The sequence below is a fragment of the Pelophylax lessonae genome (genome assembly GCF_965119305.1).
Source record: "Pelophylax lessonae genome assembly, chromosome: 5".
Classification (NCBI taxonomy): domain Eukaryota; kingdom Metazoa; phylum Chordata; class Amphibia; order Anura; family Ranidae; genus Pelophylax; species Pelophylax lessonae.
Window position 1 is genome coordinate 132650033 of NC_138772.1, and position 15857 is coordinate 132665889.

Genomic DNA, 15857 nt, shown 5'->3' on the forward strand with positions numbered 1-15857 from the left:
GAAAGGATGGGAAAAAGCAGAGGGCTGGTGGGATTTTTAAATCGTACCGTACCATTTTTATATATACAGACACATTACCGTAAGATAAAAAATATCACATTTGTTTTTACAAAAGATTAAAAACAGCGTTCACATAACAGAAAAGATATTTAGATAATACAGAAGCATAGTGGAATCCTCAGTACTTTGTACATCTGATATTGAAAACTGGATATTAGCCCATGATAATTCATGATTTGAAGTTCAAGCAGACAGCGTTATTTGAGAGACTTTATTCACATCACCAAGATGAATTATTTGCCATTTGTATATTGATTTTAATGTGCATTGGTTTTATGTTTGTTTTTGCACATATATGTTTAGAAGCGCACTACCTTTTCTCATTTCTATTCATAGAATAACATGGATGGGTGTTTTTAAGCTGCAAAAAAAAGTCTGACGCTCCTAGCAGCAACTGCAAAAACGCCCTGTGTGCATGGGGCCTTAATGAAGTCAAGTAATATACCCAAATTCAATTTTGAGATCCAAACAGCTCTGATATCAGAAACTGTGATTTTTCTCTATCCAATTTATATTAGTTACAGCACCTATGCAGGTGGCATTGGCAGGTTCAATAGAAACAGGCCAACTTCCGCCCCATGTGTACTAGAGTCAGTCCAAATGCCGACTTCTGTTGAAGGGGCTTGACTGAAAAAGGTCTCCTGACCGGCTCCTCCTCAGGGGCCCTCGGCCTCAGTGACCGCTGACTGGAGTGTTCTGGCGGGGAGCCGTCCCCCTGTCAAAACACAAATGGCACATAAGCGGAGATCGTTGTACTAATATCCGATTGTTAGTACAGCGGCTCCGACCTGAGCCTTCAGTTTTTTTCTTTTCAACCCACTGTGTTGAACAAAAAAAAACCTCAGTGTGTACAAGGCTTGAGAGTCCTGCTGAATACAATTCCGATTGCAACTGGTGCTGGCAACCATTAAGCATGCATAATGGAATTATCACACATGTATGAATGCTTTATTTAGTACCAATTTCTGCATAAGATAAAAAAAAATAATAATAAAAAAACCTTACATGATCCGATCACGCTATAGCTGAAAGATGGCTACAACGCGGCCATCTAGTTCTTGGAGGGCTTCTATTGATGTCCTCCCAGAACCCCGCCCCCCTGCGCATCCTCTGGGCATTCTTTGTGATCGATGTGTCATTTGGACACAGCTGATCACAGATCGAGGTAAAGGGCCAATCACAGTGGCCCTTTACCATGTGATCCGCTATGTCCAATTACAGTTCATAAAACGTGATCGCGCCCACTGTGTCCAATCGCAACTCATCATGATGTAAACACAAGTCGGATTTCGGCATTCCTTTTCTCACAGCGTGAGGAGAGTCGATAACCTGCTTGCGTGAAAGTGACATCTGCACTGATAATCAGGGCACTGATTACTAGTGCAGTCCCAACAGTGCCCACTAGTGCCTTCTCATCAGTGTCCCCGTTTTATTTAGCAAAAAAAAAAAACAGTGGTGATTGCCACCTAAAGAAAGCTCTATTTTGTGGAAAAAGAGTCCTATGGGTACAGTGTTGCATGACTGCAGAATTGTCATTCAAAGTGCGACAGGGCTGAAAGCAGAAAATTGGCCTATGCAGGAAGGGAGTAAAGGTGCCCAGTAGGCAAATTGTTCCTTTCCACATTGTGTTTTATTAATTTCTTGCCTATTTATATTATTCCAAATGATTTTGAAGTTTGCAAACTTACTTTGTGAAGATTGTCTCACATTGATTTCCTTGAATTTTGTGACATATTTACTATGCCCTGAAACTAGGAACTGTTGTATCTCAGAATTCAACAAGCCTGCATTCTGAACTGCAGAGGTGCTGAGAGGAGTTTCAGGAGACATTCAGTATAGGAATCGCAGCAAGGTAGTTTGGGATAAGCAGTCCTTAGAAATCAAATCTAATCCAAAGGAATGAACAGAAGAGAAGCTGCAAATTCAGGAAGTTGTGGAAAGAGATAGCTAAAAGACATGCAGAACTCAGTACATGAAAGGAGGTTTTTCAAGTAAGGTTCTGTTGGTTTGGAAAAATAACACAATTGCTGCTACAGTGCTAATGTTATAAAATAAAAGTGCATGCTGTGACCATAAAACTTTTTTTAATGTAATGTATTTTTTTTTCTTACAGAGATGCAGCAAGTTTTGGAGAAACTGACCGATCTACCCTCTTCAACGGGGGCAGAGGAAATTGATATTATATTCTTGAAGGGAATAATGGAAAACCCCATCGTAAGATCTCTTGCGAAGGTAAATTTAATTTGAACTGTCTTTCTACCATAAAACGGATCCCACAGTTTCGTCCATACTATGAGCAAGGATAGACCTGTGAACACACATTTGTCTGTCTCAATGCACAATAAGAATGTATGCCTTACTCTTTCTATGTTTATAATCCTAAAAATTCAGATATTTATTAAGAGGTTTACCCTTGTGTTAACGGACTAGGTTTTTGGAAATGCTTTTCCTTTAATGCAGGGTGATATAATCATCATTAATCATTTTACTTTTCTTCCATCCAACAATGCTTTGGAGCATCCTTCCTTGACTAGAGATTCCTTGACCTTTGGTTGGTTAACCTCAGATTATAAGCTCCTTAAGGTCATGGGCTGATCTAAATCTACAAAATGTAAAGGGGTTTGTAAATTTTCAGTACTTTATAAATTTCTGTAACAAATAAAAAAAAATAACAGCGTTTTTCTCTATCGTTCATTGACGGGCGCAATCTCTGATGCATATCAGTAGGGTTATGCTGCCCCCTACAGGAGTAGGACACTAGGCAGAAAAAAGTTCTGGCTATGCCTATGGGCAGTCCCAGGGGGTATACCCTTTCTCTACCTGCATAAAATGTCAGTTTTATTTTTCTGCCTAGTCAGGAGTAAGGACCTAGTTCCTTGCTTGGATCTCTGGTCCTGGTAAAGTTTTTTTTTTTTTTTTTCTAGATACATTTTTTTTTTCTTGTTGGCTTTTTCTCTGGATTCTTTCCTGTGAGATCTACAAGCAACTATTCTGGATCTGGGCGGCGGGCTGGATGTATAGATCCAGTGGTATTCCCAGCTGGCCAACGAACGCACGCAGACCTTAGCTCCACACTAGGTCGGCCACGACATAGCCCCACTGGATGGGGACTGTCTCCACGAGTTAAACGTCTCCCCAGGCTGCACACGAACCGGGTCTAGGCCCGAGTCACAGCATTCCTATTTGGCCGACAGCCCCCCACTTCGGCAGACAGGGGTTCTGTCACGGGATGGCGCCCGCCTGTTCCAGTATGGTGAGTAAATGTTCCCCCCTCTTCCCCTGGCAGGTTGTGGGGTGGACACGGGCCCCTCCCTGGGATGGTCGAACCCTCACATTCCCAAGTTCCCCTCTGTCCTTTTACACACCCCCTCTTCAACCTGCCCCCCCTCACGCTGGGGGTTTTAGGCCTACTCCTGGGGGCTGGGACCATGCTTCAGAGCAGATGTGCGGGCGCCGAAGGAACGATTGTCCGGGGGGGGGGTTCTCTGCCTGTTTTTCCAGGTCCCACCTGCCAATCAAACCCATTTTGGAGTCTGCAGGGTCCCCACGAGGGTCCTCAGCTGCTCTGCAGGCCGCCATTTTCTTGTAGCCTCATGTGCTGAGGAGATCAGTGGCCATCTTGGTACACCCGGCACAGATAGATAGATACAACTTTATTGTCATTGCATAGTACAGGTACACAGCAACGAGATGCAGTTTGGCATCTACCAGAAGTGCAAAATGTAGCAATCGTGCAAAAGTGCAGATAAATATCTAGCATATCTACAGTGCAGATAACCATCTAGCATAATTAAAAAATATATATACACAAATGAATGTGAAATATTGAGCAAAATGTACAGTAATGATAAAGATACATACAGATATAAATAGTGCAGATGTACTGAGGAGTGAAAAGATAAACTATGTAGTATGTACATGTATAGTACAGAGGTTACATACAGTCTTTTTTTTGTGTTTGTTTTGTAATGATTAGCGGTGTAATGTTGAGTTCAGTAATATGAACAGCCATTATGCGGTGGCTTTCTCTAATAGGAATCAATGGGAGCTTCTGGAGGCGTTTTTGTGGGTGGAGCCCCTCCCTTATACCCTGTTTCTCAGATCCTCCCCTTTTGGATTAAGCTTGCTGCTGACATGGGCTGTGCAGTTCTAGGCCTACTGCTGCATCTTGGTACAGGGTGGTGAGTCTGGGGGTCTCTCTTTCTGCTGGGGGGGGGGGGGGTCTCCAGCCCGCTTACCTGACCTCTGGGGGGGCGCTGTAGCACGGTGAGACTTTTTTTTTTAAAAAGCTTTTGCTGATGGGTTCCCCTGGTGCAACGTGGACCCCACAGATCATGTGTTTCCACCTGACCACCTCGGGGAGGCAGCTGTCCATAGATGCTATTTCAGCGGTCCTGGAATAGTTTGTGTCCCGGGTAGAGGTGGCCTTTATTCGGCGAAGTGCTAATAAACGCCCTCCGCCTACCCCCTGCCTCATCTGATGTTTCAGGTTCTGAGTCTGATTCAGCCACCGCAGATGCGGGTCTCCCTGCCAGGTCCGCTACCTCGCGCCCTGTCTCCTCTGACAGTGAGGATGACATTTCTACCTCTATTGCCCGCAAGATAAGGCGCTGGTGGACGCACTGGTTGTATCTGTGCGTGGGACCCTAAAAATGGAGGACGCAACTGCGGCGCAGGTTAGGTTTGGCACTCACAAGCCATCCAGAGCGGCAAAGATTTTTCTCTTTCCCGCGTATTTTGACAACATGCTCAAAAAAGAATGTGACCGCCCAAAGCCTTCCCCCTGGGGTGCCTAAGCAGATTGCTAGGCGCTACCCTTTTGAGGAGTCCCTTATAAATAAGTGGACTGTGCCACCTACGGTAGACCACTACTCCCCCCCCCACGGTCTCAGGACTGAATAAAGTTACCATGATCCCAGTGGAGGATTCTCTATTCTTTAAGGATCCGGCGGATAGGAAAGCGGAGTCTGTGGCCCGCAATATGTACTCCCTGGTGGGGTCTGCACTAAGACCGGTGTTTTCGGCTGCCCTTGTCACGCAAACGTTGACTGAATGGGTTAAGGTACTACGCCGTGACCTGCAGGGAAAACGTCTCACTCCTGCCTTTGAGGAGCTGTTGGACCAACTGGTGCATGGGCTGCAATTTGTTTGCGAAGCCGCGCTGGACACTGCTCCCATATTGGGCCGACCTGTCGATTTCGACAGTGGTCCTCCGGCGTATACTTTGGCTAAAGTGTTGGTCTGCGGATCAGACTTCAAAGAAGGCTTTGACTGATCTGCCTTTTCAAGGCGATCACCTGTTTGGGGCTACTCTGGATGACATTATCAAAGGTCTCACGGGGGGAGTGTAAGAGTACCCCTCTCCCGCAGGCTAACAAGGGTAAGGACCCTTGTCGTAGACGGGTTCCCTCCTTTTCAGCACCCAGGAAGTTTTTTCGTCCCTCAGGGTCAGTCGATAAGACAAAGCCCTTCAAGATTCCCTCATGTTGTTCCAAGAGACCCTGGTCTGGCAAATAAAAATCTGGTTTCTCCAGACCTAAGGACAAGACCACCTTAGCCTGAAGGTGCGCCATCACCCATATCTGGGGTGGGGGGACGTTTGCCGGTTTCTGGACTTGTAACTATCCCGGATACCAGACAAATGGGTTCAGGAGGTCATAAGATCTCTGGGGCAGTTCAGGACCTGGTACAACAGGGGGTAATGGTTCTGGTTCCATGTGCGGAACGTTTTTCAGGGTTTTTATTTAAACCTGTTCACGGTTCCCAGGAAGGAAGGCAAGGGGCGTCCAATCCTGGACCTGAAAGCACTGAATTGCTTTGTGCGATTTCAAAAATTCAAGATGGAATCTGTTCACACGGTGGTGGCCTCCCTACATCAGGCGTATTTTCTGGCCTCCATAGACATCAAAGATGCTTACCTTCACATCCCAATCTGTTCAAGACACCATTTTCACAGTTTCTCCGTTTTGCAGTGGGAGAGGATCACTATCAGTTTGTGGCATTGCCCTTTGGTCTCACCTCTGCTCCTCGGGTCTTCACGAAGGTGTTGGCTCCGGTTCTGGCGCTGTTACGGCAGTGAGGGATATCAGTCCTGGGTTACCTGAACGATCTGCTTGTGCAGTCTCCAAAGGGGTTGGTGACAAATCTGGAAATCACCATGAGAACTCTGGAGGAGTTTGGGTGGATTCTGAACCTTCAGAAGTGGTCCCTTCCATGAGACTGGACTACCTGGTCGTCCCTTCGGACCTGTATGAGAGTTCTGGGACTGATGGTGTCGTCCTTCGAGGTGGTCCCCTTCGCTCAATTCTACACGAGGATCCTCCAGAAGAAAATCCTTCTCAAATGGAACAAGAATCCAAATTTCCTGAACAATCGGATCCAGCTGAGCCAGGTGACTAGGGAGTCCCTGATCTGGTGGCTTCGGTCCCTAATGCTTAAGCAAGGGAAATCTTTTCTCCCTATATATTGGACAATTGTCACCACAGATGCAAGTCTGTCCGGGTGGGGAGGAGTTCTCGCCAGGTTGTCTGCTCAAGGAGTTTTGTCCCTGGAGGAATCCAGGTTACCGATCAATGTTCTGGAGCTGAGAGCAATCCGGCTTTGCCTAGTCCACTGGACCGAGCACCTGCAGGGTTGTCCAGTGCGCATTCAATTGGTCAATGCCACGGCCTTGGCTTATGTCAATCGCCAAGGGGGCACCAAAAATGTCCTTCACATTCCAAGAGTCGAAAATTGGCAGGCAGATTACTCAGTCGACAGGCATTGGATGCAGGGGAATGGTCCCTCCATTCTGGGGTGTTCCAGCAGTTGTGCCTTCGTTTGGGCACTCCAGATGTAGATCTGTTGAAGACTCGGGTCAACAGAAAAAGTGCAGAGGTTTGTGACCCACTCCCGGACCCTCTGGCAGATGCTGCAGACACACTGGTGGCCCTGTGGGGTCAGAATCAGCTGATGTATGCCTTTCCTCCCCCCAAGTTGGGGTCATCCTTGTGGCTCCGGACTGGACTGGCCTCGCGGAGCTTGGTACGCCGACCTGGTCAGGCTGGTCGCAAATGCTCCTTGGAGACTTCCTCTAAGGGAGGATTTGCTGTCTCGGGCCAAGCTTCCACCCTGCTTTACGGTCGCTGGCATTGACAGCCTGGCTGTTAAAAGCCAGGTGCTGAAGGACCGGGGATCGTCTACTTCAGTGATTCCCACTCTGCTTGAAGTGACTTCTAGAAAGATCTATTATCATACGTGGAAGTCATACATTGCGTGGTGTGAGTCTCTTGGGGCTCCCCCTCGCTCTTACTCGGTGGCTCGGATCTTGGCTTTCCTTCAATGTGGTGTTGATCAAAAGTTGGTCTGGAGCACTATCAAGGGTCAGGTCTCAGCCTTGGCAATTTTTTTCCAGAGGCCATTTGCCGCCCATTCCCTGGTGCGTAACTTCATCCAGGGGGTGCAACACTTGGTACCTCCAGTGCGTCCTCCGTTGCCACCTTGGGACCATAATTTGGTGCTGTTGGTTCTTCAGAAACCTCCTTTTGAAAGTATTTGGGAGATTCCTCTGCTTACCTTATCCCAGAAGGTGGCCTTCTTGGTAGCTATTACTTATGTACGCAAGGGGGTTGGAACTGGCGGTGTTATCCTGTTGCTTTCCCTATCTGGTGGTTCACAGGGATAAAATAGTATTTCGTCCGGATCCACCCTTCCATCCAAAGGTGGTTTCCAGTTTCCACTTAAATGAGGACATTGTGTTACCCTCTTTGTGTCCTAAGCCAAAACATCCTTGTTCAAAATATTTTATTAGTTTAAGAGCATATAACAAACAGATAAGGATTTTGAAGTAATTTCCTAAATACATGAAAATTGCAAAGCACAGGTTCCAAATAGGAACAAAACATATCTATCAAGTTTGAAGTATAGAACTATATTGCAAAGGTGGAGTTCAATCAGGGTAAAGGAAAGAAGGAGCAAGATCATGATCTCCTCCAGGACACCCCAAAAGGGATCAAACTGTGGCCCGGAGGGAGACCATACAATAAGAAAATCAACATACAAACTTATATAACGTGAGAATTATAGGGCATCAAGAAGAACTATGTTCCGTTTGGAGCAATAAGATAATAGGAAAAGTATAGGTATGGGGTGTCCTCTAAAGACACCATGAGATAGGACCCGAGTATTTGGAAAATAGATGACTGTAGCTATAAATGTATTTAAAGAAAACCATATAATAAGGGTGTAGGAAATAAAATAGAAAAGTAGAAAAAGAGGAGGGGGCGAGCCGAATAAGAATAGAGAAAAGAGGCTGTAGAGTCAAGGAAAGAAAAGGTAAAAAAGTAGATCTCGAGAAAAGGGCAGGAATCCACATGACCTATGTGCCGGTGTGGATAAGGGCATTACCAAAAAAGTAGCACAGATTCATTAAAATGGAAGGGAGTCAAATTTGCTCAAGTTTGCGTTATCCAAAGCTGTTATTTTAGCATGTAACATGGCACAATTCATACAGTGCTTTGTATCTAGGAAATTTAAAGAAGGGGATTTCCATGCTTTGGCTATTGTCTGTCTGCTTTGCTTTATAGGAGGCTTCAACCGAACAGTTTTGTAGGAGGAGGATTTGGTATTAGTCCAAATGTCCAACCATATTGTGTCATTTAAGGTGTGCACTAAATCGGATTCCCACTTTGCCACATATGTTTGGGGACTAATATCAGGTTTGATAAGTAATTGCAGGTACAATTTTTAAATAAAGCCTCTGGCATGAGGCTCTGATGCTCTGTATAGCATATATGTTCGAGGGGCGATGGCTGATTCAAAGGGACATCTCTAGATGTGTGCGTAGAATAAAAAAATGTTTGATTTGCAAATAACGGAATATTTCATAGTTGGGCAAGTGAAAAGTTTCACATAGATCCAAGGCCATGTTATACAGTCTAGTTAGACCGGTGGTGGTCCAATTGCGGAAAGATCTTGGGGAAACCCAGGCAGGATATGGATTTTGTAAGAAGGAAAGAAGGGGGTTGTGTGCTGACTGAAGTTCATATGCGGTTTTCACATTATCCCAGATTGGAAGGGTGTGTTTAGTAATTGGGTTCAGAGCAGGTGGATGAGATCTAGGGTTCAACCAGAGGAGGTTGGTTACCAAATGGGGATCAAGTTCAGTAGATTTAATAGCTACCCAAAGTGGAATTTCTTTAATGGCAAGATATTTGGTGACGGGGACAATCTGAGCATCCCTGTAATACAAAACAAAATTAGGACAAACTAGTCGGCCGTGGACCTTGGGAAGAAACAATGTAGACCTAGGAATTCGTGGCCAGATGCGATCCCATGTAAATGAGAAAGCTCTACGCTGTAAGACGCAGTAGGAGTAGGCTGGTAGCGAGATCGGGAGAACTCTAAACAAATAAAGGAGTTTGGGAAGAATTGACGTTTTGATAGCGCTAATCTTTCCAATCCAAAAAAAAGTGGGAGAGAGGCCCAGAACTTCAAAAGGTCAGTTATTTTCTTCAACAAAGGTGTGTAATTGGCTGAAAATAAGGTAGAAATGTTAGCTGTGAGTTTAATGCCAAGATACGAAAGGTAGGAAGACTAAGCTCTTTGTCAGATAACGAGATGTTCAAGCCTGTAGATTTGTGGAAATGTACCTGTAGGCCTGAAATGTGGGCAAACTCTTTGAGTGTTAATAAGATTGGGTGCAGAAATGTGTCGGGAGGAGAGAAATACAAGCACTTTATCAGCAAATAGAATTTGTGGTGGTGACCCCCAGCTTCATACCTTTGATGGAGGTACTTCCCTTTGGTCACTCTTCAGTCTTTTAGTACAGTATGTGTAACAAACAAGACATAGTAGTGAACAGGTTTGTACAATGTTACATTTGTAAAACACTTTTTTTCTTTTTGCTTTATTGAACTATAGCTTTAAAGGGAACGTGGGAAAACAAAATCACAAATAAAAAATATATAACATATTAATTTGTGACTCATAAGTTTTATATTGTAATTATTGAAAAATGACCTTTCCTTTTCTATATGCAGCTCTGGAATTGTTTGTAAAATGCAATGCATTATGTCTACCAGAATGCCCCCTGGAAACATAATTTCTTGCCTGTGTGATTGACTAACTGATTTTCCAAGAATTCTGCACTAAGATACAAGTCAGTTTTCAGGCATCCCCTACAACAAAAATGTCTCTTGTCTAAAGGGATGCAGACCCTGCCACTTCTCTCATTAGAGCCCTGCAGGTGCAACAGCTGATAATTATGAAACCACTCCCATTAAATTCACTTTTCACATGGACACAGACAAACAGCAATTTCTTCAGTGTAACAAAAGGTGGGAATCTGCAACACAGTTTAAATTCCTTGTAATTTGATTATTGTTGAAAAACGTTCCGGAGATAAAAAGACTAGCTAAAAAAAAAAATCTACATTAAAAAATACTTCTATGCCAGGACCAAAGATCCCAGCAAGGAACTAGGTCCTTACTCCTGACTAGGCAGATTAAAACTGACATCTTATGCATGAAGAGAGAGGGTGTACCCTCCGGGACTGCCCATAGGTGTAGCCAGAAATTCTTTCTGCCTAGTGTCCTTACTCCTGTGGGGGGCAGTATTACCCTACTGATATTGCTTTAGAGGACTGCGTTTGTCAATGAACCGAAGAGAAAAGGATTTTACGGTAAGTCAAAAATCCAGTTATTGTTGAGGCACTAGCTCTATAATACAAATGTGTCTAAGAAATTCCTCCAATCCCATCAAATATATAAACAAAAATTGTGTAATCACACCTAGGGGGTGCCGTTTCATTAATATAAGTAAAAAAATACTTGTAATGTACATTGATCACCCAGGGGGGGAAATGTTTTTGTTTTGTTTCTCAACAAAAGTGGAGTTAGTCTTCAAAGTGGTTATAAAGGAATACATTTTTTTTTCTAGATAACAAAACATGTTATACTTGCCTGCTCTGTGCAATGGTTTTGCATAGAGCAGGCCTGATCCTTTTCTTTTTAAATCCCCTTTTGACTGTCTTGGCTCCTCCCCCCTGGCGAGTGCCCCAACTAGCAAGCCTCTTGCTATGGGGACAACGAAGCAGGTTCGCTCCCAAGCCACGCTCCTGTAAATGAACATTGTCCATTCACACACAGTGTGGCTCTGCTCTCTCCTCATTGGCTCACTGGCTGTGTTTGTGTGTGAGCCACTGCTCTCATGCACATTGCTGAATTGAGATGGGGCTCAGGTAAGTATAAGGGGGGGCGGGCTGGGGAGGGAGCTGCACACAGAAGGTTTTTTAACCTAATGTATAGATTGCTTTAAAGCGTTTGTTACCCGAACACTTCATATTCCTTCATTATGTGCCTGCTGTACCATGTACTTGTATGAAAAAGTATTGTATTCTTTATATTGCTTCCTTTGTGTGAAATCCCTGGTGTTTCTGCTAGTTCCTCTGCATTCCTATTAAAAACTGACCACTCTAGGCAGAAGAACACATTGTGGTCAGTTCTCTAGCTATGCTGGGAACTCAGTGTGTTTTTCTACATTGATCAAACTTGTCCTGACACCCCCCACTGCACAGCCATTCACTGAGAAGCTCAGTCGTTTTCTGCTTCTTCCCCCAGTTCTTATGCAGCTGAGAACAGAGGGAATGTGATTGCTAACAAAAAAGGGAAAAAGGTATTTATAGTTTTTTTTTTTAATCTATACAAAAATGTTTTGCCTTTTATTTCTATTTTAAACTGGGTTATTTTACAAGGTGATCGTTTACAATCACTTTTAAGGTAAAAAAACCTTCTGCCTTTAGAATCATTCCAGAAATGTGAAGGAATGGTATAATGTGTTGTAATAGCACACAAAGCAAATTGCAATATCTATGCAGTAGGATTCAAATGGGGATGGTTCTTCTCAGCACAGCCCAATGCATATGGTGTGAATGGGCACCTAAGGAACCCAGAGTGAAAGATCTTAAGCATATTATCCCTGTTCATCCCTGTTCTAGATTACAGTATCCCAACTTGTGACTGTCAAAAGTTGTTAAACTTTTAAATGTTTGCTCTCTGAAGTACTTGCAGTTTAATATTTGTAAAACTACAAAATGTAGACAATAAAATGGTTTTTAGTTCTCTGTACAGATCCAATTAGCCTGTGTTCAGAGGCAAATAAGTCTTGAAGTACAGCGTGACAGTTGGCTTAAAAGAAAAGCCTGTCTAGCCGGCAGCCTGGCCTACGTGATGTGCTGCACAGCAATGCCAGAGGAGCTAATTGCTCTTTATCAGCTTGGATGAAACAGAATTGAAGAGACTTCCTACATACGATAGTTTTTTTTTTTTTTTTCTCTGTAGTTAAAATGTTTAGTTGGTTAATATGACTTCATTGTATGTGCTATCATTTAAAGGAAAAATAAGTCCATTTTTAAAGCGGAGTTCCAGTCTAAAAAAAATGTTTAAGCTAAAAATACCCCCGGGACAGTCAGGGCTAGTGCATTTGAGCAACAATAAACCTCTGAACTGTCCCCTGTTTCACTTACCAGTAAGAAGAAATACTTACCTTGAAAATGTCTTGTCCAGCGCTGCCATGTCAGGTGTGGGCAGCTGAAGCCGTAGCGTGTCCTCTTCTGTGACGTTGGAGTCCCAGAATGCCCTGCTCGTCACTTCCAGTGCAGGCGCGTCATCCCTGAACAGCTTCTGCGCATGCCCAGCTGTTCAGCAGGGAATGACGCACCTGCACCGGAAGTGACGAGTGACTCCGGTGCAGGCGCATTGACTCTTGGGATCGATGACGCTCATCTCCCAGGAGTCAATGCAAAGGAGGAAGTGACGTCGTGGGCAGTGGCTGCAGAGGGAGGAAGAGGAAGGAAGGTAAGTAGATTTTCATTAAAAACAAGGTAAGTGAAACAAAAAAAAAAATCTTTTTCAGGTTCATCTTAGCTAGCGGACGGTGCAACGTAGGGTGGAACTCCACTTTAAATTCCACTTTTACATTCCTATTTTTTTGCTAGTATAACCGAGCCTGAAATCAGACTCTCACACTGACATACAGGCGGTCCCCAGGTTGCAAACATCCGACTTACAAACGACTCCTACTTACAAACAGAGGGAGACAACAGGAAGTGAGGCAAAAATCTACCCCTAGGAAAGGAAATTCCCTCCTGTTAGTGTTCTCATGAGAAAAAGGTGTATCCACTGAAACTTTATCACCAATCCTTGTTTCCACAACAACCTAAAATTTTCAAAATCCAATTGTCATAGGGACAGAAAGGGAGGCGAAATCTTCTGAACAGGGGTAGAAACAGCAAAACAAATGGTACAGGGCTGTTAACCCTTCCCTATGCTATCCAAAAAACGTAGAAATTATTCTTTTGGCTGAAGCTAAACTTAAAAAATGTACTTGTTCCAACTTACAAACAAATTCGACTTAAGAACAAACCTACAGTCCCTATCTTGTTTGTAACCCGGGGACTGCCTGTATTATACTTTTTACTGGTTTTTACTAAATCACCTGACAAATTGTGCTGTTTGGTGGTATATGTGTATTGGTTTATACACTGAAAGCAAGGGGAGAGAAGGGGCATTGCACACTATTCGCGCATCGCATTCAAACTGCAGGCAGTTCACACTGCCATATGCAAATCGCTGGGGGTGTCAATACAAAGTTAACGACACCCCCCAGATCAGTTTGCATATCGCAGTGCGAACTGCCAGTTCGGACATGAATCGGATCGCATAGGTGTGAACCACCATGCGATCCGATTCTGCTGCGGACCCAAAAAAGGGTCCTGTGTGTGTTTTGGAATCCGATGCGCATTCAGCCATACAATCTGTATTCAGCCATACAATCTGTATGGCTGGATTCGCATCGCACAGACATCGCATGTGATTTGCAGAGCAGTGCGCTCCGAATCACATGCAATGTCTGTCATTGCACTAATGTGAACCTAGGCTTAACCTTTGTGTTTTGAGAGCTGCACCTCTCATAGCTGCAGTGCAGGAAATCCTTTCTGGCAAGTATGATTTGTTCACTACACAGTAGCAGTCTTGGATGTGGGATAAACCTAATCAGGTAATTTTTCCCACAAGTCCCAAAACTTCTCTGCCTTGAGTTCTGCCTTTAAGTCTAATATGTCCAGAGACAGACCAATATCTTATCCTCGTATATCTCTTGACTCTCCCTCTTAGATTGTAAGCTCTAACAAACAAGGCCCTTTGATTCCTACTGTATTAAAGTGTGTTGTAGTTGTACTGTCTTCCCTCAAGTTTAAAACGCTGCCTAAACTGTCAGCGCTATATAAATCCTGAATATTATTAATAATAATCTCATTTTGCAAGAAATATTAACTGGCCATAAAATGTAATTGATATTAGTATCTCCTTATTCTCTTTGCCATTGGATGAGGTTACCTCTAAAGTGAATTTGACCTGTTCTAAAACATTTGACATACCGACATTGCTAAACTGCTAGCTAGTACAGGCAAGCTGCTAAATATTTAACTTGGTACCTATGTTAAGTCTTCGGACCAGTCCCTGTGGAGCCTCTAGGATCCTAGGCCTGGGCAGTACTTGGGGCACAAATAGAGATTTAGCCCTGCCTCTTGTGGTGCTTTATCCCATTTCTGTCATTTGGCTGCCTACACTTTTACGCGGTTTCCTACACCAGTGGTCCTCAACCCTGGCCTACAGGGCCCACTAACAGGCCAGATTTGCAAGATAACTGAAATACATCCCAGGTGATATCATTTGCTGCTCAGTGATTGCAGTACTCTAGTCTGCATCTCCCCAAGGTAATACTTAATATCTGGCCTGTTAGTGGGCCCTGAGGACTGGAGTTGAGGACCACTGGACTACACGATTAAGTTCAGAAACCTTTTAGGCCTTGTCAGGTTCACTTTAACAATATTTACATTGTAAACTAATGTTCATATGCTTAACATCCTAGTTGCTTTTAATGCAGACTGTGCCTTATTATACGCTCCACGTCACCTTGTGCGGAGACTTTCTAGCTCACGGGATAACCACCTTGGCACCAGCAGGCAGGTTATTGGAATGGTTAACCCATTACACTTACAAACGGTAGCTGTCATCTTGTTTTAGTTGTAACACCATTGATGATAAACTTTATTGACACTTCTGCCTAGCAGCTCCTCAGAGTTGTCTGTTCCTCAGGCTTCATGCTAGACCTCATGGGGCTTTGCTGTGTAGTCTGGGGAAAAAGCAAGCCTGCATGAACTGAAGAGAGCTATAGTATGGAGGAAGAAGGTGGAAGGTGCAAAACGATATTGGAGTATAGGAGACCCAAGTGCTAAAGAGGGGACAGCGATGTTATATAACATATATAGGTCAATTACTACAGGTGAACGCATATTGAGCACGGAGCATGGATGTACTTGGAGTGGATCATTGTACATGCATTTTTTTGGGAGCTCCATAGTTGAACTGTTTTACACAGTGCAGACTAGGACTGCTTTACTGGCAATACTGGTTAAAGCAGTAGTAAACCTTAACGTAAAAAAAACAAACACAAAAACTGGTCCTCTGCAAGTTAATGGCATAATGTGCTAGTATGCACCACATACTAGCACATTATGAAAGACTTCAAAAAGATTGGAGATAAGGAACCTCCAAAGTAGTCACAAGGGGACACAATCTTTTTGGACATGTATTGTTTAGTCACGGGACTGCACCAATTTCCTACTGTGTAGCGTTGTGAGGTGCACTAAGGCAATGGAAATATTACTTTATTTCCTGAAACACTGTGGTAGATCCGGATGAAATAAACCCCTTTTCTCTTACGTCCTCTGACAGTCGCCGCCCACTCATACAGTCTTC

The 15857-nt window shown here is 43.9% G+C and overlaps 1 protein-coding gene across 3 annotated transcripts in view; it reads left to right on the plus strand.

Moving 5' to 3' along the window:
* Nucleotides 1-15857, plus strand: part of PALS2 (protein associated with LIN7 2, MAGUK p55 family member) — a 311218-nt gene that overhangs the window by 116850 nt on the left and 178511 nt on the right. For 2 of the 3 annotated variants that reach the window (XM_082259378.1, XM_082259376.1), the window contains exon 2: nt 2174-2292. In XM_082259378.1, coding sequence (XP_082115504.1) covers nt 2176-2292 — 117 coding nt within the window. In that variant the 5' untranslated portion in view covers nt 2174-2175. The remainder of the gene's footprint in view (nt 1-2173; nt 2293-15857) is intronic. The other variant, XM_082259377.1, reaches the window with a different exon arrangement.